This window comes from Gobius niger, assembly GCF_951799975.1.
Source record: "Gobius niger genome assembly, chromosome: 10".
Lineage (NCBI taxonomy): Eukaryota > Metazoa > Chordata > Actinopteri > Gobiiformes > Gobiidae > Gobius > Gobius niger.
The window spans coordinates 29,826,724-29,853,307 of NC_136861.1; the positions used below are offsets into that span (position 1 = coordinate 29,826,724).

At 41.8% G+C, this 26,584-nt stretch overlaps 1 protein-coding gene across 1 annotated transcript in view; it reads left to right on the forward strand.

Moving 5' to 3' along the window:
- mgat5b (alpha-1,6-mannosylglycoprotein 6-beta-N-acetylglucosaminyltransferase B) overlaps nt 1-26,584 on the forward strand; it is a 136,791-nt gene that overhangs the window by 90,483 nt on the left and 19,724 nt on the right. The window contains exons 9-11 of the mRNA XM_079564046.1: nt 12,424-12,555; nt 23,914-24,047; nt 24,420-24,554. Of these exons, the coding sequence (XP_079420172.1) occupies nt 12,424-12,555; nt 23,914-24,047; nt 24,420-24,554 (401 nt within the window). The remainder of the gene's footprint in view (nt 1-12,423; nt 12,556-23,913; nt 24,048-24,419; nt 24,555-26,584) is intronic.

The window sequence follows — 26,584 nt, forward strand, 5'->3', positions numbered from 1 at the left end:
GAGTCCAAAGGAAAAAAAAAAAAAAAAGAGTCAAGGTCAGAATTTGATCCAGCAACCTCCTGTACACTAACCCAGCTCTCTACCAATGGAGCTACTTAGGCTGAGAAAAATATAGCGGATGTGAAATAAATGTCATGAGAGACTCCGCACTTGTGTGTTTGCAGGAAATGGATTAACAGCTTAGAAAATAATATATTGTATCATTTTGTAATTGTGGTAAATTCCTGGCTGCCCAAAGAATCGTTGAGAGGGGGTTTCAGCCCTGCAGCACCCTCGATATTGAAGGTATTATTTGGTAAGACCCATATAGTATGAGGAACACACAGAGAGACGGACAGGAAACAGTCGAATTGAACTTCCTGTGATTGTACAGTTGAGAAAAACGTGACTTTGGAGGCAAAAACGTCCAAATTAAAGCTGATGTCTGTTACAGAGGGGTAGTATAAGTATATACGAGTCCAAAAGTGTAGCTTTTGTGAAGAAAGGGGGAAATGTGGAATACTGGCGAATTTCAGGAGAAACTCTGACAGAGGCCAGCACGCTGCTAGGTTAAGACCTCTGGCGATTTTCACGGAGGATGGGCGGGCCACTTACAAGCCACTTAAAAGACATTTAAAGGACTTTTTGGCGATAGCGGCTGCGTGTGCACAGCATTAGGTCCAGGTGTGGAATGTGCACGCGCGCCGGATTGGGTCCGTTCCAATCCGGCCAAGTCTGTGAAAGATATGAGGCTTTGAAATTTGCTAAAAATGGCCTCTCAGTTGCGGCCTTGTCATGACCACGCCCAATAATTTAAAAAAAATTGAAATGATGATTTAGAAAGCCACATGGGTTTGGGACATGTTGGCCAAAATTGGAGGCTTTGCATTGAAAACTCGGGGATCCGGGGCCAGAAGTTCAAGAGGTACGATTTTGAAGGTTTGAGGTTCGGGCCAAGATGGCCGACTTCCTGTAGCATTTAGGGCGGGGTCATAATATCATTTTTGACATGTCCTGACGTGGTCTATGTCCCTGGCCAATGTCACGTTTGTACGATGATTTTTTTTGCGACCGCTCCTCCATTGGGTCAATGTAAACCGCCTGTTTGAGGGGGCGCCACAGAGTCAACTTTTATTATTTTCTCTCGCGAACCCCACCCAAAATTAGAGCTTGCGGAGCACTACGTTTTGACCCCTGTTACTTGCGAATCGGTTCACGTTTGCTACGTGAATTCTTGCGTTTTCGTCCCCCGTTATCGATTTTAATTAGTCCCTCGCGGGACACTGCGTGTCCGTTGCTCGGGCCTAATTATACAGAAAATTAAGCGAGATAGAGGCATGTTGTAATAGACTTTTTTGATCAGTGCGACGTGCCGAATCAGGATATCACCTTTGTTTTCACTTTCGTGCAAGTGTAATTTTGAAGGTATAGGTAGGGGGCGCTATTTTTGGGAAAATTGTACAATTATCAAGGGTAATCAGTACGATCCATAGAGGGGCTTATGTGATCCAAATATGAGTGTGATCTGAATTTGCGTGCCCCTGTGAGTTGTCACCAAAGAGGCGGGGAAAAAGCATGTTTTTTAGCAGAGCGGTAGAGACAAACCGTAACAGATATCCGAACAAAAGAGCTCGATTATTGTAGCTCTACGCCTCTAGATTACACTCACCAAGTTGGATGTCATTTGGTCCAAAACCCTTCGAGTGACTTGACAAAATATCAGGTGAAGAAATTCAGGTTACAATTTTCAATCCAATATGGCCGACTTCCTGTTTGTCAGAGGGTGGAGTTATAATGATGTTTTAAGTTTGTCTTGATGTGCTCTATCACTGTACTCAAAGACAAAGGTTTAGGCCAAAAAATGCATGCTTCCAAATGAATGGGGGGCATGCATGTGGGGGCGCCACTGAGGCATTGTTCAAAGTGTTGTCTTGCGAATATCAAAATAGTTAATTTTACACCAACCTTGAACCGTTGGTCAAATAAAATTGACTTTTCGTTAATGTTCAGGGGGTCAAAATTGAGATCAAAGACGTAATAATAATAATAATAATAATAATAATAATAATAATAATAATGGAAACGATTTTTCGGCCATTATTTTTCTCCCACAAAGACATTACTCAGAGTGACGTGGCTTTGATATGTTGTTCCCCATCACTGACAAGGTCTGTATGATTTTTTCCACACCTCCATACCATCCCGTTTTTTTTATACGAATTTTTAAAGACAAAACCTCTGAGGGGGCGCCAGTGAGTCATTTTTGGCGATAGCGGCTGCGTGTGCACAGCATTAGGTCCAGGTGTGGAATGTGCACGCGCGCCGGATTGGGTCCGTTCCAATCCGGCCAAGTCTGTGAAAGATATGAGGCTTTGAAATTTGCTAAAAATGGCCTCTCAGTTGCGGCCTTGTCATGACCACGCCCAATAATTTAAAAAAAATTGAAATGATGATTTAGAAAGCCACATGGGTTTGGGACATGTTGGCCAAAATTGGAGGCTTTGCATTGAAAACTCGGGGATCCGGGGCCAGAAGTTCAAGAGGTACGATTTTGAAGGTTTGAGGTTCGGGCCAAGATGGCCGACTTCCTGTAGCATTTAGGGCGGGGTCATAATATCATTTTTGACATGTCCTGACGTGGTCTATGTCCCTGGCCAATGTCACGTTTGTACGATGATTTTTTTTGCGACCGCTCCTCCATTGGGTCAATGTAAACCGCCTGTTTGAGGGGGCGCCACAGAGTCAACTTTTATTATTTTCTCTCGCGAACCCCACCCAAAATTAGAGCTTGCGGAGCACTACGTTTTGACCCCTGTTACTTGCGAATCGGTTCACGTTTGCTACGTGAATTCTTGCGTTTTCGTCCCCCGTTATCGATTTTAATTAGTCCCTCGCGGGACACTGCGTGTCCGTTGCTCGGGCCTAATTAGATGGATCAGAAGTCTGTGTCACCCCAATTACCATCCCATCTTCAATAGCAATAATAGTTTTCCGACTTGCTGCAGTAAAATAAAATGATTTGCCTGTGATGACGGCAGCTGAGGACAGGCTATTACTGAGTTTCATAAATCTGAGATGCGGCCAGACAAAGTCACGAGTGTTAATGTGATGTGGTATAGTCACTTTAGCTTTAGTTATGAGTGTTTTTAGCGTCTCGTTGTCACTCTGCAGAGGGTGCATGTTATGTATTTTCCTGGTACTTGCATGTAAATCGAAGCTACACCTCAAGAAGTCCCAAGTGTCCAAAGTGGTTCGAATGATGCATAACATAAGACTGGCCGGTGAACTTTCCAGGTGCAACTAAATGATCAGAAAACGACGTCTCCTAATGCTAAGCAAGGGAAATGCTCCTTTTGCTGTATATGATCAAAAGAAAGCCTTTGGACAAAAGCCTTAGTCTTAAACTTCATACCTGTCAAATCTAAGCATCAAGCATCTCCATGGAGATTCTCTGATGATGTCCCTCTCCCAGATGAGTTGTGTGTCAGAGCTGAGGAGAGGGAAACATGGCAAAGGCAGTTAGTTTTTTCTCTTAACATCTTAGTGCCAAAAAGAAGACAAAAGCTTAACCTTTGGATGCTTATTTTATGACGTTTTTTCCCCACTAGCAAGTCAGCACACCACCCGGTTTCCCACGATTGTTCATTTATAGTGATAGCCAAAAAACTCAGCGCTCCAGAGTTAGTATGGTTCTTCCTGAAGCAGATTGCTTCGAAACACTGCGTCGGAGCCTCTTTCAGTAACACCTGGTCACGTGACTGTCTTGAAAACGGATTCATTCTGTGAGTTGTGTATCGTGTCTTAAAGCGAGTCATCTGCTCAGAGCGAACTCGTCCATATAGTGATGTAAATCATTAGTGATAGATAAATAAATGTGCTGTATTTCCCCCATTTCCCATTTAACTGCGTTCATGTGGCGAAAGTGGAGGTGGGCCAGAATACATTTTGTATTTTCTTATTCTTTACAAAGTCCTGCTTTTGAACAGATACAAAAGTAGGTGTGGAGCTGATCAGGCGGGGGAAACGTAAGGAGCACCATCTACAGTAAATAGTGCCAAAATTAGCTCTGACTAAATGAAGTAAAAAGATCGTGCATTGATGTCCTGACTTCAGCAGCAGAGCCGCAGGTGACTGAGGCTGGAGCTCCGTGAAGCACAGACCCACGTTACAAAGAAAATGACTCTTATTTATCGGCCTATATGATTGATTTGATTATTCAAACATCAATATCATAATAAAACGGCCACGCGTCTGTTTGAAACTTCTCTACCACATGATTGTGTTGGTGCATCAGTCGTGTTCATGAGAAGTCGTGATAGTAAAGTTTGTCCACAAGAGGTCAGTGTTCAAACAGAATGAAACAGCTCAGAGACTTCGAAGCGTACGACACTTTTTTGTTAGGAAAGCCTCAAAGTGTTACAAGGCTTCATTCGCCCATCACTATTTATTCACAGATATTGGCATGTTTGGTATCCTTATGTAGCCCAAAAGGCGACCAAAATGATGCTGTTATCCAAATATGGGCATTTACTTTCTGGGAGACGGCCTACGGTTAAAGACGGGAGAATATACAGGCGCATTTTCTTTGCACTCTTGCAACAACATCTCCACTTTAGTTCCTGCAGACTCCAAACATTCCAGCCGGGTACTTCACAATATTTTGAAGGTTTGTTTCAAAGGGAATATCTAATGTGTAGCTCGATTTATTGAGTTTTGAACCCCAAAAAATAAGGCAACATTAGAAAACTAAACAAGCGTCAATTTTGAGCAATAGGCTCATACATGACACATCAGACACATTTATATGCTATATATTATATATATTATATATTATTATATATTAACATAGTTAATCGATTTTGCTAAAGTTTGCACCCAGCTTTCTTTAGTTTGTCCTTTGTTCCTTATTGGACACTAGGGGTGGGAACCTCTGGGGACCTCACGATCGAAACGATGCGCGATACTTGGCTTACAATAGCGATTATTTCACGATACTGCGATAATCGATGTATTGCACAAAAATAACCTACGATAATCACAATTTTAAAAATGCTACTTTTAACCTTTATTTTAACATACTACATATTATTCCTCATTTACTTACCTTTACCTTATTTCTTTTCATGTGCTTTGTACCCCTTTTTTCTGTGTCTGTAAATGCTCCCTGACTTACACACTGAAGATGGGTCTATAGATCTGTCAGTGACTTCATTTACATTTAAATAAACAAGAAACCACAGTCCAAAAGGAATAAACCAACCCCAAATTAATCTTCTTTATTTATAAAAAAACCTATCATTATAAGTAATTTATTTGTGTGACAGTATTTGGTTCAGGTGCTGAAAACTGTAGTGCTGCCCCCTGCTGTTCTGACTGAATTCTTGATTATCATTGTCCTCTGTTGACTCTGAATCAATGGAGCACTGCTGCCTCATTAATATGCATGACGTCATCAAAAGTATCGGTATCGGAATAAAAAGTATTGTATCATCCCGCAAAATATCGCGATATTTTGGAAAATCAATATGTTGTCTACACACTATAGGACACCGACGAGAAGTGACATAGATAAAGGCAAACAATTTTAATAACGATTATCTGTTGCCGTGCCGACCATGTTAAGTCAATTGGAAATGAGTCAAGCTGCTGCGGAACTTTACCTTTATCTGTGTTACTTCAAGTCAGTAGCTTAAATTCTTCATTAACATTGCTGCTTCACTGAAATAAAATGATAATTATGCAACTGAGGAACATGCAAGTGATGTTTTCCTTCTATATAAGTTATATTTTCAAAAGCATTAAAACCTCATATGCACTTCAAAGCAGTACTAAGTAACTCTTTCCCCTAGAGGCCATAAGCGCAACTGCAGGTGTAGTAGCAAGTTACGATTTTTTAAATTATTAATTGTCTTGGAGAGTAAATACGACGCTGACAGGAAAGGCGAAGGGAGAGAGGGTTACTGTACACCCAATTATACAATGGAAATATTTTTTTCACTCAAATTTGGCTGTAAATACTGTTTAAAGTGACGTTAGCCCACAGTTAGCTTTGCCCGTTAGCCTGTTAGCTTCTTCTTCGTGATTCTTCGTGTGTATTGCTTTCTCCGCACCGGTGGCAGTCAAGTTGCAAACATGGTTTTCTGTCCAGAGACACCGGGGGAGATGAAAGACCCTCCAATCATCCCATAAACACTTGTGTTACCCCCACAGGGACTACGAAAAGGATTTATTGTTACTTAGTACTGCTTTAAGACTGTTGTGATGTCTGGTGAACGCAACCTATTGACACAAAGTTCTAGAGTTTCCTGAAAATGATTCCAGTCGTTAGAAGCGGAGGATTGAAATGAAGAGTTATGGACAGAGAGGTAATGTTTTTTGCCAATTACAGAGTTTGCCTTGTCACCACCAGTCCATTACAAAGTCAAACTTCTCCGTATTGCTGCCTCTCGCTGTTGTCTTAAGTTTCTGCATTGCGATTCCGCTGCCCGCCCAACAACCTCCCCCAGCCCCTCCCTGTAAACTGCTGGGCTCTGGGGCTGTGGACCCGTCAAACATGCCCCGGCCAATTCCCCTCACCACTGGACGCGTTCACCCTTCTCCTAAGAAATAATCAGCGGCACAGCGTGATCGATTGTCTCCCCCCCGTGCTCCCCCTCTCGCTTTTATTTGCCTGGCTGCGGAGTTGCCATGGCGCCAGCGGCCGGCTGTGACATGCAGAAATTGCTCCCGTTGATAGTTGTCAACCGCGAGTCTGCACCTCTGCTTATTTTTTATTTTTTGCTTCAACTATCTTTGTTGCTTTCGCTGTAGCTTTGCATAATACTGCTTTTTTCCGCTGGAAGGTTGGCGCGTTCTCATCGAGTTGCTGCACAAAAGGGGAGGGGGGGGCGCAGGTGTTTCAACAGAGTGGAAATCTCCCCGAATCTTACCCCGACACGCACCGACTTTACATCAGCTGCAGTGGGAGATAAAAAATGTATGTCAAACTTTTTTCCCTAAACTCTAAGATAGTTTTTGCTGAACTGATGTAAGCCCTTGTTACAACTCGAAGTGGAATAGGTTGTCGGCAAGATATTCGAAATGAACATAACCTCATGACAAGAAAGCAACAAAAAGCCACAGGGTGATCTTTTAAAAATTATATAACATGCTATTTCTGTGATTTTACCATTGCGGTCAAATCATTTGAAATATTCAGCTAAACGTAGACATTAAAGGCACATTTTTGCTCTGTTATGTTTTGAGGCTCTGTATTATTATTCTTTATACTTGGAACTTCAATGCAAGCTCAGCTGTCACACAGTAAAACAGTAGTTTTTGAAGCTTTAATTATGTGGGATATTGTGCATTAACGTTTTATCTGTGGAAAAACACAGTTGACCTTGTAGTGACCCAGCAGCTGTATGAGTGGTTAGCATAGCGCCTTTATTTTCCATCACAGCGGAAACTAGGACTCTCAAGGTTTAATTGGTTTTAGAGTTTCTGGTAAGTTTTCTCTGCTGATTTAACCGTCTCCATGGTTGAGCCAACATTCCATCCAGAAAGCCAGAAATCCAGTCTTAGATGCCACCGTGAAGGAAAATAAAGCTGTTATGCTAGCCACCCAAAGAGCACTAGGTCCCTAATTGAAATTGGGTTGGTTATTTTTTTCAAATATATATATTCTTTGGGCAGTTATGCTACCGTTTCTAAACTAATCTTCTACTAGAGACATCCCTGGCTCACCCTGGCCAGCCCTCACACCTGCCCAAGCAAACCAAGCTGCGCGGCTTGATGACATCATCACACAGCGCTGTTTGTTTATGTCGGACCAAAGCATGTGCCAGTAGCATGTGGAATGCGAAGGGAACAGAAACAATCATCACAATACAAGTTTTCTTGGAGCTGCATTAGTGAGGCTTTTAGCGTTGTCAAGAGCTACGAGCTAACAGTAATTATTATTACTATATGATCATTTCCGCGACAAATGCCACAGTTCATCACGCTGCATGTCGTTCAGCTGATCAGCCGCACTCATACAAGCCACGCAGGACGGACTTTCTGCACTTTGGGTGGACAAGCGGGAGGGCATCCTTGTCCTTAATGATCGTTTTTTTCCTCCATTATGCCATTTTTGTAATAGTCTAGTGTAATAATTGAAATCCTAATTGAATTTTGATGAATTGCACAGCCGTACGAGTGTAGTGCGTAACGAGGACATGAAGGTTTCTGCTGAAAACGAACGGTGAATGGAGTTGAAAGAGATGACCTTCGGGGATCAATGCTTTTGTTTCTGGCTCGTCATTATGTTGACATTACCATTGACATTGAGGCTACGTCGATCAAAAGTAATAAAGGGGAGCAGTACAAAAAAACTTGTTTCAGAAAGTGCGCAGGCTTGGTCGAGGTGATGTGGTTCCGGAGCTCGATCGTTTTGAGTAGACTCTGCTACATTGTACCGATTATTCATCCACTTTCCACTCAAAGCATGAAAATTGTGCCCGAATTCACCCTCACGATGGAAAAAACATTTGTTGTGACTCAGTACAATTTGACGTGCATTATTAGGCTATTCAAAATGTACAGAGCACACCAAATTGACTTTATACTTTGGAGCCTTCGTAGTGGAGGAGAAAGTATTATCACTGCACTCGGTTCCTTGAGTTTCTCTGTTTCATGTGTTGGAATAAGTGTCAAAGCTTCTCAAGAATATCGAGTGGGCCCTGTTGCATACCACTAAGCTTCCTAATAAGACGTTAAAAACTTGCTTAAAACCCCACACACATCTTCCTTCCTATCGACGCCGCTGACATTTTTCCTGCTTAAATCATCTGAGAATCCCTCGGAGGCTCCAAAATTAACGACTCCGACTCATAATTACTGTCTATCCAGCCACAGTTTTTATGACCATTGTGTGTCTGCCAGCTCTGTCTGCTTCTAAAACCCATTAAAAGTCATTTACAGCTATAAAGTGCTTTGGAGAGACATTCTTTCATTAAAACGAAGATAGTTAGTGTGACTCATTGAGGAGTATTATGGAGGATGAGGTTTTTTGCCCGCCATGTTTACCATAAAAATGTTATTAACAGTCTATCTCGTCGGATTTGAGCTCAAAATGTGTGTCTTCGGTGGGATTTCAAATAAAATAACGGTGAAATAAACCTGTCTCCATCCTCTTTCCGCATGCAATTTGTCAGGTAGAGGCAAAGAGGTGGTTTGAAAACTGGAGCGCTTCCAAGTTCTCACTGCTGCCGCTTCCTCTAATACTCCTTAATCCTTTTCCGCTTGCCTTAAAGTTTGCTCGGATTTGCATATATCCAATTAAACGGGCGGCTTTAGTGGCTTTTTGAGACGAGGAGGCGCACGCTCAGTCATTGTTATACATCTGCTCCCGCACTGTAGGGGTGGCAAAGGAACATTAGACTAACCTGTGGCTGCACCAGAGTTTATTGCTTATGCTAAAGAGGTTATTTCCAGCCGTAGAGGTGCATGGTTTAATGAATGGATAAACTTTGGCGCCTAGACCTCGGCAGGTACAGTCATTCTGGTTAGGATGAAAGGAGAGTATGAGGAAATCCATCCCTCAATTTCTTCCCCGCTGCTTCAGACATACAGTAGCTGTCTATACACAGACTCCCAAACTTCGCTCACCACGGCCACTTCCTCCTGCTCCCCTAAAGTAGTCCCCAGACTAACCGTGAGTAGACTTGGGTGTGTTGTTTGTCTTGCACTTGGGCTTGATCTGAAAGTGTCAAATGAGTTAGAAACTTCATAGCTTCTTAAGCCAAAAGCGGATGTGCGTCAACCTCCAATTGCCAATCTCTGCACGACCACTGTTGATGATGGACGCTTCTTCGTTGTCCTTTTCTGTGTGGCTGCATATAGTTACGATGGTTCAGGTTTGAAACTTACTGAGTCAGTGCAGATCGAGCCTTTAGTCTGTGGTATTTTCTGTAGTCTGGTGTGTGGATCATCTAGTTTCCGCCATTGGGTGCTGATGGTTGGATTGTCAATACGCAGCTGAGGCTCCTGTTCCTAACTGCATGGGGACCTTACAATTAACCCCATCGAGAGGCCATCAAAGGTAAAGGAGTAAGTAAATAAGTAAGTAAGTAATATTTATTTAAAAAGCGCTTTTCAGAGAGGTCACAACGTGCTTTACAGTAGACAACAAAATACAAACAATAAAAACAGTAAAAATTTGCATTCATAGAGGCAGCTCTATTGGCTGTGGAAAACCTGTTTAAACAAATGAGTCTTAAGTTGCTTTTTAAAAATCTCCACAGAATCAAGAGTGCACAAGGACAAAGGAAGTTCATTCCAGAGATGGCGCACAATGGCTTTAAAGGACTTGTCTCCTTGGGTTTTGTTACAGGTCTGAAGAACCATGAGCAGATTTTGACCTGAAGACCTCAGACTCCGAGCTGAAGTGTCGGGCTGGATTAGACCAGTGATTTACACTGGAGCCTGTCCTTGAAGCGCCCTGAAAGTCAGAACCAGAATTTTAAAAATCACCCTGATGGCAACAGGAAGCCAGTGGAGAGACTTCATGGGCTCAATCAATCAATCAATCAATCAATCAATGGTTTTGTTTAGTCCAATATCACAACAGGAGTTGCTGAAGGAGGGCTGTACAAACATTAAGTATGTAGCATCATGTTAGCTTTCTCCGTTATTTATGTATTTATGGGCTGTTGAACCATTTTGCTCCTCTCCATGTCTTTGTATCTTTATTTAGTAGAAAACTATATTCATAATTCAGCGTTTGTTAAAGTAGTTTTTGAATCATTTGAGAAAGTTTAGATTTTTCTCCAAATTGTTTTCCCCCTTAACTGTTTTTAAACATGTGTAAACATATATGGGCGATTCCAGAGATGCCGTCTGTATCTATGGAAGCTAACAGTTTATTTAGTGTTCATGAGTCTGATATCAGTTATTTAGTGTTCATGAGTCTGATATCAGGTGTTTTGTGTTCAAAAGTCTGATGACAAAGTTATTTAGTGTTCATGAGGGTGAGTGATACAGCTGTGATCCGACCTGCACGTCCCCAGGTCCTGGAGATACAGAAGCTACATCTTTAGGTGTATCAGAGGCAAAGATAGCTGGACAACCTTTGGAGCTGTAAATATATTTTGTTGGCTCATCACCATCGCTCTTGTTAGTTTTTATTTACTTATATGATTAACATGGATGTCATGTTCGTCCACGTCTGCCATGTTGTGGAAACGATGTGAGTCTCTCTTATACTAAACTTGTTAAAGGCTTAATTATGTTTGATGTCTATTTTTAGAACCGCATTCTATTTTGGTTTGAACCAGCATTTCACACTGATAACGCCCTTTGTTTTTAGGATGGCCAATAATAGCACTTAGACGGTTCCATGTTTCTTGTGTTATTGCAGTAAACGTGGAGCCTTCATAAAAGAACATGCAGTACCTGCTCCCACTCCACTCCAAATGCATCCAGGGTCTGAGAGACATCGATTGGTTTGTGCTTGCGTTTGTTTGTGGAGACTGTAGTTCACAGAATGAGAGAGGCTGAGGTCAGGGACCACCTCCACTGAACGAGCAGATGCCCAGGCTGTTTGCTGCTGCTATCATTTCAAGTCATTTCACACTGCGCTTTAGTGCTCATTTTTAGCCCAACAACACCAATATCTTACAGCTCGGAAAGATTATGCAAAACTAAAATAATTCAGTGGAAAGCCCGCCTGGATGAGGATTTTAAGGATGATGTTTTAAGATGAAAAGAACACTTTATTTTCTTTAAACTTATTATTGCTGAAGGTCCAGTATTAACTGTACACATTTCTTTTTTCCCCCACCTTTTTATAGATAAAAAATAGGTACACTTTTCACAGTTTATATACAAAGTGTATATTCTGTAAAAACAGAGCTGTCAGCACATTGATTATAAAAGCATTCAGTGCAAAGGTTTGCAAAATGCACACATAAGCGCTTGTTCGGTAGCGCTGGTAGTTGAGGCAAGAAGAAAAGAACCATGAGCACTTACAGAAATATGAAATATCAATATCTCATGCAAAATAAATTCAATAAAAACGATTTTCTTGTACATAATATCAAAGAGAAATCTTTCTTTTCTGCTTGTTCATTTCTGCTGTAATTCAGTTTACAAGGTCAAACTATTTTGGAGAAATATCTTAACAGCCCATTTGCAACGGGGATTAGATTTGAAACAGCTTTGCAAATCAAGACTTCCCCGTGCACATTTTAAACCTGTCCAAAGGCATTTACATTTGAAAGAAGACAGTAATGTGAACTGCTGAAGAACAGCAATGTCAGGTAACAACAACAAAATGCTATTTAGCAGCACAATAATCATAAGCAGTGTAGGTTGAAGGCATTGTTTCCCCCGTAGTGAGATCTGTCTTCTGAGGGGTTAGCACAGCTACTCTGTATGTGTCTCATCTCATGTGTCAAGCTGACGCGAGTTTATGTGTTTCAGGTTTTTGGGAGCGCCGCCGGGTCGAGGAAGCTGCCCCCCCACCGGACCGCTGCCCTTTGACCTGATCTACACGGACTATCACGGCCTCAAGCAGATGAAGCAGCACATGAGCCTGACTCTCAAGAAGCACAAGTCAGTACCAGCCCCCCCCCAAAAAAAAAAAAAAAAACTATCGCTCTTTCTCCTCCACTTGAAGTCCCTATACAATTTTTTTTTCTTTCTTTCTACAAACGATAACGGAGGGAAAATATGAATTTTATATGTGGGTTGTAACTTTCCTATGCATTTCCAAAATCCCACTTCTTCATTTGTAGCATTTTACAACTTTCATTGGAAGCAATATTGTCACAATAATGTGAACCGGTGGTTCTCAAATTGTGGCTTGTGCTCCACTGGTGGCACTTGGGCTTCTTCAGGTGATTTTCTGGGGCATCTGCATTTTCAGACGATTGAATTCATAATATATTATTTCTAATTACAATTAAGTTAGGAGTTTTTCTGATTTAGACATTGTTTGCACCCAGTTTAGACACAATCTTTCGATTAGGTTTTTTTTTTTCCTGTTGGTCACGCGTGAAATTAACATTAGCCTTTAGCTTCATTCTTCATGGTCAAGGTCAAGGTCAAAGTTTATTAATACACTGGCCCTCATTTATCAAACTTGCGTACGGTGAAATCAGAGCGTATGTGGGGTGTACGAAAAATTACCGCCTGTTTTGGCATTTATCAATCTGAGCGCACCGTACACCTGGCGGACGGTGAGCTCAAATCCTACACCAAGTCAGGAGGTGGTGCACATGATACACCAATTTTAACTAAACACTAAACAGAGCTGGATAACAGTTTTAGCAGCATGAATTGCATTGCCACACTGCATATCATCCACATTGATGATTTAAACATGAAACAAGGCTACAGCATTAATGTTTATGGGCAGACTTGATTCAATGTTGCGCTGCATCGACATGCTCCTCCACGCCACGGGCCAAGCTCAGAGACACTAGAACCTGAACTGCGGGGATATTTTCTTTTTTAACAAAAAAGACCGCTGCTGCTGCGCAAACTTTGTGTGGATGGCTGCCCCGCCTCACATGCCGCTGCCGTCGGGACACCGGGACTCACCTGGGTCTTCACGAGGCCCTGCTCCTGTTCTGGTTGCTTTGAGCGTCAAGTCTGTGGACCGCAGAGCTGACAGCTGCTTTTCGCTGGTTCAGTTCATGGTCCAGAGTCTGCTCGGACTGCAGCGTTACATCCACGCTTTCTTCTTTTTACTACACTTTTCTTTTATTGTGGTTTAATTTTATACCCTTTTTTATATAGGCTATTTAGGTCTAAAGCCTTCGGCCGGGCCTCGCTAGTCTCCACATTTGATATTCTGAGATTATGAGTGATTACAAAGAAATGTCCAACCCGTCACACAGTTCAGCTGTAGACCAGTGGTTCCCAACCCATTCCAAAAACTATGGCCACTACAAATGTGTAAAATAATGAATGCTAAAAATAATTTCAAACAAACTGCAATTGGAGTGTTTGATGCACCCGTACTCCTTTCTTATAAACTACAACGACAATATGTTCGCTAAACTCAGGGAATAGAATTCAAGAGACAGTGGAATAATTATGGATAAATATTAGGGGTTCAGCTCTAACGGTTTGGTTCACGGTGCAGGACCCGTGGTTTGGTGCATCACGGTAGTGTGCAATCAAAAAAATAATACGTTGGTTTTGAACTGAAATAGCCTAATGATCGTTGTTAGACAGTATTTATAACCTTACAATAAAATTGGCAATGCGTTCAAAGCTGCTTTAGAATAAAATGTACCTCTGGGCTCACAATACGTGAAAGCAAAATAGAAAACAAATGGTACAGCAGCAAAGGAAAAAAAAAGAAAAAAACTACGCAGTGCAGGCCATGCGCTCGTTAAGTGTTAGTTTCATTTTCGCTTTTACTCACACGGAGGATAAATCACTCAGAGCAGCGCGTTTGATTAGAGGCTCGTGTTGGAGCAGGTTTTGGGCAATGTTTTGCGTGTACTTTTTTTCGGAGACAAAGCTTTGGAGACGGAATACGGCCAGGATTGGATCTTACGCATTTGTCTGCACCTCTGACATTACGCAGCACTGGATCTATAATGAACCACAGCCTTGGTCACTGCAGGAGAGACTTAAACAAAGACACGCAGATGTGTTTTGGAGGATGTAACTGTACCTGTGCGGAGCGTCTCCAGCTGCAGTTTAGGGTGAGTGACGATGGCACACATCGCCCTGTTTGGATGCGCGCGCGCACACAAGCGCACACACACACACACACATAAACACACACACACACAAGCACACATCACCCTGTTTGGATGCGCGCACACGCACGGCAGTCAGATCTCGTGCACTCGCGCTGTTGTGACGCCGGGTTGTCCTCTGACAGCAGCACCGCGGTCCATATGGACCGTGGTCAATGCCCGCGGCCGGTGGGACCGTCACGTGGGGGCCGCGGATGTAATAATAATAATAAGAGTAATAATGCATTAGTCTTATATAGCGCTTTTCCAGACACTCAAAGTCGCTTAACAATTTGGTGCATTATTCATTCACCCCATACTCGGTGATGATAAGCGAGGCAACCAGTTTGCGCACATCAGCCCCCACCACCAACCACGCACACACTCAGTACTGTCGCCAGGCTTCCTGGTGTTCCCAAACGGTCTCCCATCCCAGTCCTAACCAGGCCCTTCCCTGCTTAGCTTCAAAGTCGGTATGGGAAATAAACATGGCGGCGGCCATTGAGATTGCGGTTTCTATTATAGATTTCTTTTCAGTAAATGTGATCTTGGATTGGCTATAAGGTTATTGTGGGTTTCTAATAGATTCTTTAATTTTTCTCATGCGCAAAATATAATATTTGTTGTGTTAAAAACAATTCTTAATCATTTCCTGGTTGGAGAAATAAGGCAAAATAAATAATTTTGCCGTGTTTTGTGCGTGCGTGCCGCAAAACCCGTGGGTGAGGCCTCCTGATTATGAATATTTTTGGGCGTTTCGTTCAAATGACGCTGGGAACTCTCCGTGGCATTTACCATCAGCTGCTTTTGCGTATGCCACGCGCACTCTGGCGTATATCGCAAATACACCTACACGTACACCGTTTTTGTACGCAATGTTGATAAATGAGGGCCACTCTGTGCACAGAGGTATTTAGGTGTATTTTAGATCATTTTCAGATATGGTTTAGTCCAAATTTGATGGAAAGTGTGAGAACCGCTGATGTAAACAACAATATCAACATGCCTGCTTGTTCACAATCGATTCAAAATAGTTTATAATGAGGTCTTTTTTTGCAAATGTCTGATTTTAAAATATACCAAAGGGCAAAACACATTTTAGTCCATTACTTCGGGATAGGGCCTTAAAAAGAGCAAAGCCACTAATGCAAAACAATGGGACATACCAGCAATGAGCAGAAGAAGAAGCAAAATGATGAGTCATCTGCCTATGGAGGATGTAAATCGGACACTAGGTACCACAAGAGTCTGCCTGGGGGAGTGAAGGTAAGGCTAAGACGTAGCCGCTAGGCTAACACACTGCGGTGGTGACGTTTTACAAGCCTACAGTCTACAGATAAAAGTACTGTGTATTTTGTCTCGGTCCTGATAACTGGCTGTTGTTGATTCTCATTGTGGCACCTGTAAGTTTAGCTAGCGTTGGCTAACTTTAGCGAACCGGAGAAATGTCTCTATTATTAGCAATAGTAGAAAAGTAAGAGGGTGCTTACTGGGAGCACGACTGGTCCACAAGGCTGTGCTGTTGCATTGAAGGAACAGATTATAAGGTGTGTTTTGTGCTTGAGACCTGTTTGTCTGTTTGCTTTAGTGTCAACAGTTGTCATTTATCCTTCGTGGGATAGTTTAATCTTTAATCTTGAATATATCCCTCCACTGCATACTGTAACCTTTTTTGCTTTGATCTGGAGGATATCGCGAAGGTATCGCTCCAACAAAGGTCACTGACATGCACGGGTGACGTCATGGCAATCTGTTGCGCTTGTCGTGTTTGACCATTTGTTTGTCGGGCGTAGCAACAGTAACTAAGGGGGGGCGGGGCTCGGCGAAAGGTCAATTGCTACATTTCATTGAGCGACATTGGCTCAGATGATGATGACAGAATCTTTCATCCAGATTTGCAATTGTTTGCATCCATGTGACATCACAACAAAGAGCCTAAAGTTTAAAATTGAGGCAGAGCATTTGGTGGTAACTATGGTAACTGTCAAAATGCAGATTTATAGTCTTAGTTTATTGCTAATTTCTCTTTAATTCCTGAGCCCTTCACATAAAACACATACTGTCACAAAGTTCAAAATCATCTCTTCCCGCACACATAAACTTTGGTCTAATCATTTCCTCAAAAAGGTGCCCAAAAGTGGAGACAATATTCAAAAACCTGTGCCTGATCAGCAGAAAGGAGTTCCAGCCATTAGAATAAATGTGGCAGGTTTGTCAATCCAATCACTATCAAATAATGATCAGAAAAAAACATTTGGACATCTTCTCTTCCATAGAGTTGTATTGGCACCTTCCCTCCGACTGAAATACAACACTATAACATTTAAGAATTCCAGTTTATTAACTAGTCAATTCGTTGCTTGACAAGGTGCCCACAGCTTGTGCATCTCGCTCACCTTTGCCAACTGGACTTTTTGCTGGAAACCCCAACTATTGACGTATCGATCGACCGCTTTGCCTCGCTGCAGCCGTGAATCAGCAAACCTCACTTTTTGGGGGAGTTCCAGTTTGGCCCGCTTGCCATAGATCTATAAACCGTTGGCCTTTTTGGAACTTAAAACCACTTTTTCCTGTTTGTTTTGCTCTCAAGTGTGTAGTTAGCAGCGCCATACAACTGTTCCGCCATACCAAATGTTCCCTTCGAACAGATTTCCCCCGCGCTAATTGGCTACAAGCTGTGCTCTTTGAAAATAAATACATCTGCCGCAGTTTTGCTCGGTACCAGGTGGGCAATGCTCCGTTTTCATGCAAATTAAGTAAACAGAGAATCTCAAACGCAGCATAACAACCACTCTGGGAGGTACATATCAAAATGAAAGCTATAGCGAAAGCAGCAGACTTTGATGGATTAATACGACAGAGGTGGAGGTAATTATGTGGAGTGCAGCAAAGATTTGTGTGGCAGATTACGGTGCATTAGCTATCAATAAGGAAACAACATTGTACGCCTACTGAGTTATTAGGCTGCAAGCAAACCTGCCCCGAATTCATTATAGGGTCTGAATTATGCAAAGCTGACTTTTTTTTGTAGCTTTTAACCATGTTATGATGTTGTTTCCTCTTGAAAAGCAGTGTTGGTAAGCTAATTAAAGTGCATATGACACATCACATAGACGTTTAACCCAACCCTTGTAAACGCACTTGTATTTAAGATTTATATATGAATATTTTTACTAGACTGTGTTTCCTCACTTCTCCCCATTTACATTCATAACATAATTCGAGAGAGAATCCATAATGACAGGTCAGTCTCCGACGAGAGAGCACGTTCCAAAAAAGGCGGGAAACAAAACAGCAACAAGCCTCCACTGTGCTCCAGGGCCTGTCAATCAAAGCTCAAGGCTAACGCTTTAAAAATGAATGCAACAAAAGCCAGCGTGGTTAAAAAATTACACTCTTCTCATGGTTGTCACGAGAATAGACTGTATTTTTCGAAATAATAAAAGTCATTGGAGTCAGTCTTTTAAGTAGTTTTTGACAGGGTCAAAGTACCCATTGGTTTTCATGTTACAGCAAAACTTCTGAAATAAATACACAATTTGTTAAGGAAGTACTGTAGTTAAATCTAGGAAATTCTCCATGGAATATAGAATTTTTACCCCAACGCTCTAGTATTTAAGATTTAGGGGAAAAATATAGTTTTCCATTTTTTGTGATACTTTATACTGAATTTATTCCTTCATTGCCTTGTCACACGTGCAATAAGTAACTTCCCCAGCGTGTCGTGCTGTGACGAAGGCTGCACACCTAAGAGCCTGGTTCTTTCCTTCTTAAATTTGCTGATTACACAGTTTCTCTTCCTTCACGCTGTCGTCCGTCTGTCTCTCCTCCGTGGTTGCGTTTTAGCAAATCCAGGCATTTCAGCAGAAACTTATGGCGCTTTTCTCTTAGGTTTCTGTTGTCAAATGAGTCACAAATCATTTGGATGACCAATGAACTGTGTCTTTTTGTGCAAACATTATTTCATTAAATGTGATGTGATGTTGAAAAGGGTTAACAGGGTTATAAGCGCTTCTACTCCACCGTCAGTCTGACATAAGTGATAGAGGAGGGAGCTTGGGCTCCTTGAGAGACTTACAGGGGAGGTCTTTTTGCACTGTGGGAGAAAGCACAACAAAGCAACCAAAAGCTCACAGTCACCTAGGTGCGTGTTTTTGAAGAATCCTGCCACCCCACCAATTAGAAATCAAAGAGTCAAGTTATGTGGAGCTTTTCCTCTTTCTGTGTCATGAATGTTCTACATAAAAACATAGGGCAACTTTTTCTACATAAATTAACACTTCACTGTAAAACTACAGTATGATGAATTGTTACCACATTAACCCATCAAACAATTAGAAAAAACCTGCCATGTGGCTTGGTCGGAACTTTATGTGTGAAGTTTGCATGTGTGCACCCCATCTCTCTATAGGTTTCTTCCAGTTTATAATCATAAATTTTGAAAATGTGAAAAATCAATGCTAAGATTGTGAAAGTATTTTAAAATGCCTCAAGAATATGAAATATATAAACTCTTACTACAACACAGGTGGACATTATTGTCCTGAGTGCAGCAAGATGTGTGTTATCTCGGAGGCAACATCATCGCACTCCAATTGAGTTATTAGTGAGCTTTGCTAGCTTACTCCTGTCGCTCTCATTAAGAGTGCTTATGCATGCTAGCCATGTGCTCCTCAGTGAAAACGAACTGCCTCGAGTGAAATGAATTGACACCAGCTCAAGGTCTGCTGATCGACCGATGTTTAACAACTAGCCCTGACTGACAGACTAGAAGTTAATATCTTAGGCACACACATAGAGCCTGTTTCAAAGAAGCTATTTGAGCTGCACACTTCATACACATCTGCACACTTCCTACACATCTGCACACTTCCAACACATCTGCACACTTCCAACACATCTGCACACTTCCTACACATGAGCACACTTCCTACACATCTGCACACTTCCAACACATCTGCACACTTCCAACACATCTGCACACTTCCAACACATCTGCACACTTCCAACACATGTGCACACTTCATACACATCTGCACACTTCCAACACATGTGCACACTTCATACACATGTACACACTTCCTACACATGTGCACACTTCATACACATGTGCACACTTCCTACACATGTGCACACTTCCAACACATGTGCACACTTCATACACATGTGCACACTTCATACACATGTACACACTTCATACACATGTGCACACTTCATACACATGTGCACACTTCATACACATGTACACACTTCATACACATGTGCACACTTCATACACATGTGCACACTTCCAACACATGAAAGAAAGGAAAGAACCAGGCTCTTTGGTGTGCAGCCTTCGTCACAGCACGACACGCTGGGGAAGTTACTTATTGCACGTCAACCTGATCGACTAAACCTAAAATATGAATACGAGATTCCCAAAAAGCCTCTGATATGTCCATTTTAAGAGAATTGCATGTTTTGGGATGAAGCATAAAATAAAGAATGGCACACATGCGGTCATCTGCTTCTAAAAGGAAGTTGTTTAAACCAGGACGTTCTCCTTTCAGTAACAAAATTACCTCCATTACAGAACCTCTCTGACCACAGCCTAGCAACAGTTGGCAAGATCATTCAGTGCCGAATCACTATGACTGTTCTCTGCTGTAACGGCAAAAGGAGAAAAAAAAGCCAAATGACAAAAAAGAGCGGAATTAAGTTTCCCTTATTGCTATTTTTCTTCAAACAGATTTTAACTTTTTAATCGCAGGTGCTGCAGGTTTGGCTTGTGTTTACAGCTTTGAAGAAATCCACTGTTGATCTGTTGTGCACAGAACACTTCACAAACACTCTGTGACATTTGTGACAGTTTGAATTCAGCACTTTGTACCCTCCAAACGACTAATAAGAGACTCAAAATAAGCTGCAATAAAACTTGTCAACTTTCCCTTTCAGCTTTCAATGAAGAGAAAAAAATATGTTCCCCCTTTGACATCAAGCCAGAGCAGATATTAGGCTGTGTCTCTAAGGCTGTGCAAAAATATTTTGTCACCAAAGTTATGATGCGGAAAAGTGAATCTGAATTTATCTTTTAGCGACAGATGCTTGGGTTGGGGTGGAAGAGCCTGGAACATGGCCGGCTTCAGGGCTAAATGTTGGGCTGTTTGTGTATAAGCTTATATGGGCAATATGATGCACCAGGGGCTACTTCCTATTGACCTGTCAAATTGCTACCATCTGTCCAGCCCCGTTATGGAAGCTTAGCCATGCCTTAATCTTGAAATATTTATCTGAGTAAGTGTCAGACAGCGAATTACTCATGGAGAGTCAGTGGCAATGAGTCAAAATGAGAAGTTTATTCTAGTGCGTATTTGACCTTAGTGGCTGTAAGAGTGGTCAGCATGGCATCTTTTCTTTCGATCACATATATTGATCACCAGATAGGTGAACATAAATGATCCCATTTGTTCACAGTTTGACGCAGGGGTCCTCAAACTACGGCACAAATTCCTGATTATGTCCGGAAAAAAAGTACAGTGCCTCTCGTTAGTATCATACACCTTGAACTTTTGCACATTTTGTCATGTTTACAACCCTAAACATAAAGATTTTATTTTGATTTTTTTACTGAACGTTCACATACAAGTAACCGACAACTGTGAAGTGAAAGCAAAATGATACATTATTCTGTTATTTTTCAAAAAATAGAAAACCGAAAAGAGGGGCGTGCATAAGTATTCATACAGATGAATGAATACTTTGTGGAACCCCCTTTTGCTGCAATAACAGCAGAAAGTCTTTTGGGTTCTGACTCTACAAGATTTGCACATGTAGAGACTGACATTTTAGCCCATTCCTCTTTAAAAAACAACTCAAGCTCTGTCACATTAGAAGGAGAGCGTTTGTGAACAGCAGTTTTCACATTATTCCACAGATTTTCAATAGGATTTAGATCAGGACTTTGACTGGGCCATTCTAACACATTAATATGTTTTTATTGAACCATTCCATTGTAGATTTATCTTTGTGTTTAGGGTCATTGTCCTGCTGAAGGTGAATCTCCGCCCCAGCCTCAGTTCTCTTGTTGACTCCAGCAGGCTTTCCTCCAAAATTTCCCCATATTTGGCTCCATCTATGTTCCCAACTATTTTTACAGTATTCCCAGTCCCCGCTGAGGAAAAGCAGTCCCACAGCATGATGCTCCCCCCCATATTTGACACTGGGGATGGTGCACTCAGGACCATGAGCAGTGTTAGGTTTGCTCCATACATAACGTTTGTCTCATCTGACCAAAGCTCCTTCTTCCACATGGAGCTGTGTCCTCCATATGACTTCTAGCAAACTTCAAACGGGATTTCTTATGGCCTCCTTTCAATAATGGCTTTCTTCTTCCACTCGTCCATGAAGGCCAGATTTGTGTAGATACGACTTATAGTTGTCCCATGTACAGATTCCCCCAGCTCAGCAGCAGGACTTCACAGTTCCTCCAGAGCTATCTTGGGGCACTTGGTTATATTTCTGACCAGTGCTCTCCTTGTTCAGTTTGTTAGTTTACGTGAACAGCTGTGTCTTGGTAAGTCTGCAGTGGTGCTTTACTCTTTCCATTTCTGAATGATGGATTGAACAGTGCTCTGGGAGATGTTTAAATCTTGGGAAATCTTTGTATAACTTAACGCTGCTTTAAACTTCTCCACAGCTTTATCCCTGACCTCTCTGGTGCTCCTTGACCTTCATGATATTGTTTAGTGACCAATACACTCCGACCACAGCTCTGAGGGCCTAAAAGAACAGCTGAAATTATACTGAGAGTAGATTACACACAGGTGGCCTCTATTTAACCGTGAGGCCAAGGAGTGAACATTCTGGAGTCATTAGAAATGTTTTAAAGGCAATTTAATGCACTCAGAAAATGCTGTATGAATACTTATGCACGCCCCACTTTTCACTTTTCTATTTTTTGAAAAATAACAGAATCATGTATCATTTTGCTTTCACTTCACAGTTGTCTGTTACTTGTGTGTGAACGTTCAGTAAAAAAATCTAAATAAAATCTTTATGTTTAGGGTTGTAAACATGACAAAATGTGCAAAAGTTCAAGGTGTATGAATACTCACGAGAGGCACTGTAAGTCTCTAGCCCATTCCTGTTATGATTTTTGTTTTTGTTTTACTCAATAACCAATATACTCATTCCAGCCAATAGGGGGCAACTTAGATAAATAAAAAGTTCCTCATGTGTCCAGCAGAGGGCACTAACATAAAAAGAGATCAGGACATAAACAACACATTAGGGCCACGTGGTAAATGAAGCTTACCACCACAGAGTGTGGAGAGAATGAATAATGACCACAGTACTTTGAGAAACGTGTGACTCAGGCTTGTAAAGCACAATACAAGTGTAAGCAGCTATAACTTTGGTCACATTACACAATGATGTTTTATTTGAAAATAAAAACAAATGTAATACCTGTGGTATTTGAAATTAAAACAAAGTGTGAAGACATGATTACTATTTTTGGAACCATGTGTTGATATTGTGGATATACAGTAGTAGTGGGGACGACTGTGCCAGGCGAGTAATCTCTACTTCACAATGAGGCCCACTGCATTTTGCTCTGGGTCATACAATTCTATGTTATAGCCAACCCAGCCTGGCCCCCCATCACAGTCAGGAACGATAATGTGGCCCCCATAGAAAAATGTTTGAGAACCCCTGGTTTAAAGGAACTATACAGAGTTTAAAAATGTTAAAATTATGTATTTTTTCCTTCCTCTACATGTTCCAGCCATGTCCTAAAGTGTAGAATGAGCTCAGACCTGTTCACCACAACTGCCTCTAAAATCCTGCACTGTCACTCAAAAAGGTATTAATTCGGGTCTAAAGTGCCGTCATGCACGAGCTCAATATAGAAGCTGCAGCTACGCATAAGACCTGAGGTGGCAGTAGTGAGTATAAAATGACTAACTTTGCATCCATCTAGTCCCTTTAAGAAGCAATGTTGCCTAATAATTCACAATTACAATTGAATTCAAGTCCAGGCATTTTGTTTCATAATAAATTGATGTGGACAGTGACACATTCTTCAGGTGAATTTACCTGACCAAATGACAGTTTATTTGGTGCAAGGCCCTTTTGCTGCTGCTGCTGTTATATTGTATTCAAGCGTCATGTGTTTTTCATAACTACTGTTGTTTTCTTGTGTTAACAACTATAATGCCTTGTCTTGTCGTAGGTGCCACGTCCGGGTGATTGACACATTTGGGACCGAGCCCGCCTACAATCACGAGGCGTACGCCACGCAGCACGGCTACAGGACCAACTGGGGCTACTGGAACCTGAACTCCCTGCAGTACATGACCATGTTCCGTATGTATTCTGTCAATACAGCGGCGTACGTCACACCTGCACATGAGGACGTCGACCCGAATATACACAAACATGCACGGATGAAACAAAACGCGGCTCCAGTTATGTTTTTGAGAAGAGAAAACAATGCAACACGGCTAAAATCTCCAACATGTCACTTGCAAATAGCCAACTGTAGCACACTTCGATGTCAAACGCTAAAACAAACTTTTCCACAAATTATTCAAGGATAGACTTTCACCTTGGCTTGCATTCAGAGGCAGATATTCTTTTCACTGCTGCGTGGCTCGGTTAATTGCATTTCCCGACTGGTAAGATTAAATTGGCCAAGAAGCATCTCACTCCATGTCGTTTCCGTTCTGTCCTTGGCAGCCCATACTCCCGACAACTCTTTTATGGGGTTTGTGGTGGAGGAAGTGAACGAGACCGAGCGCCTCAGCATTCAGAAGAACAAGGTCAACAATATGGCAGTGGTATACGGGAAAGACGCCAGCATGTGGAAGGTCAGTGGACACATCTTTAACTCGAGGCAACGCTACAGAATGAGAAGCGTTTTATATGACAGTGTGAGCTCCTGAAGTTCCTGAAGTTTGATTTTGCAAAACATTAGAATCAAGCTAACGGTAGCTCCGAACCCGCACCGTCAATTTCGGATCAGCAGGCACTTGCTTTTTGACACGAAGAATATGATTAAATATGCAAATTTGAAGCCCCAGTGTAATGCTAATTTGAGACACATGCCAGATTTACCTTTTTTCTGTGACAGAAAGAAAATAGGAAGGAATGAAGCCATAGGGACAAGTGTCTTCCAGAACCAGAGGAGCACCTGTCAGTGGAGTTTGGGGGATAAATTGCTCAAAAAGCACTTTGATATTTAGAGAGACGCACAAACAAAAAAGTGGGCTAATGTAGCTTTAGGCATTTGCACTAGAAGCAGAGCTAGCGCAAACGCCTAAAGCTGTAGCTTACACACCTTGTAGTTTGCACACCCTTTTTTTTTAGCTATTTTTCAGAGAATATGAAAGATAGTACAAAAAGTGAACTGTCACACCCCCCGTTTCAGCCAAAATAAACATGATATTACAGGAATGAAACAAGCCAAACTATTATAAAATGTATCAATCACGGTATTGAAGATTGACTTAATGTTAGTCATGTTTAGCACAGATTTTTCACACATCTCCCGCTGGTAAATTAGCCGGTGGGTTAAACATTAAAGGCTTACCTTCGTTTCACTTGGTAGAGTCATGTTGGTTGATGTTTCTCTGTGTTTAATGAAGGCCTCGAACCACTGCAGGGAGGTGTACAGGCTTGGTAACCCTTTCTGTCCTCGAGCTTGACCATATTTTTTTTTTGCCATGGCAAACTTGTCACGCAGATAACACCAGGCTTTTCCGCATTGCCCTTCGTCCTTCGCCCAAAATGTCCACGATTTCTTGCCAGGAATTTTTCTTGCAAAGATGTTCATACTGCCGAACCATCTCCGCCAGCTGTGCCTCAAAGCTATAACTTTTTGTCTCCCATCTTCCACACTGACAAGGAAGTAAACATTGGATTCTTGCTAACCGGTTCCTTCAAATTAACCCCGCCCACTAAAAATCCAGTTAATCACAGCAAAGTGTTCTCGCAGTCCTGCCGAAAAAGTTCTGCTCAGTTGAGTTGTCAAAAATAACCTACAAGAACTGCTGAACAGGAGCTGCGAGATTTTGTTATCGCAGCTCTTTGTTCTTACGTCTTGTGAAGTATGACTAGGCCTTAAAGGTAAGCATCCTCTTGTAATTTTCGAGTGTGTATAAAAGGTCAGTGAGTTTCTGGGCTCCTGACAGACCGTTGCATCTTTCATCCAGTGCTGCACTGTTTTTGGTTTCTGAGTCATGAGGAAAGGAAAAGAATTGTCAAAGGATCTGCAAGAAATGGTAGTTGAACTGTATGAAAAGGGAAAGGGATGTAAAAAATATATCATCACCATATAAGGTACTGAGAGTCTCAATCAGCAGCGTTCAAACTCTAAGTGCATAATGCAGGACTATGTTGAAGCAAAACCAGGTCGACCAACCTAAAATTTCAGCAACAACTGCCAGGAAAATTGTGGATGCAAAGAAAAACTGAGAGATAACTTCAGCTGAAATACAGGACTCTCTCAAAAGAAGTGGTGTGGCTGTTTCGAGATGCACATTGAAGAATCACTTGATGAAACATCGGCTGCAGAAAACCATTACTTCTCTAACACCACAAAGCATCCGCTTACAATATGCCAATATGGGGGGAAAAAAACTTTTTTGTCAAAGTTCTATCATTAGCTGTGCTCCGCTGGGGGCCACCATTACTGTCTTCATCACATATCCAAACTCAGAGCAGTCTGGACATCGCTGAGTTTACAATTTGTAATTACCAGTTCGAGTGACGTTCCAAGGCATTTTTCCAAGTGGAAAGTCGGAAATGTACCAGTTGCCAAGAACATACCGTTAGTCTTTTGGAAGAAAATGCCTTTAATTTTTTACTCACACATACAGTGGAGAAAAAAAGTATTTGGCCAA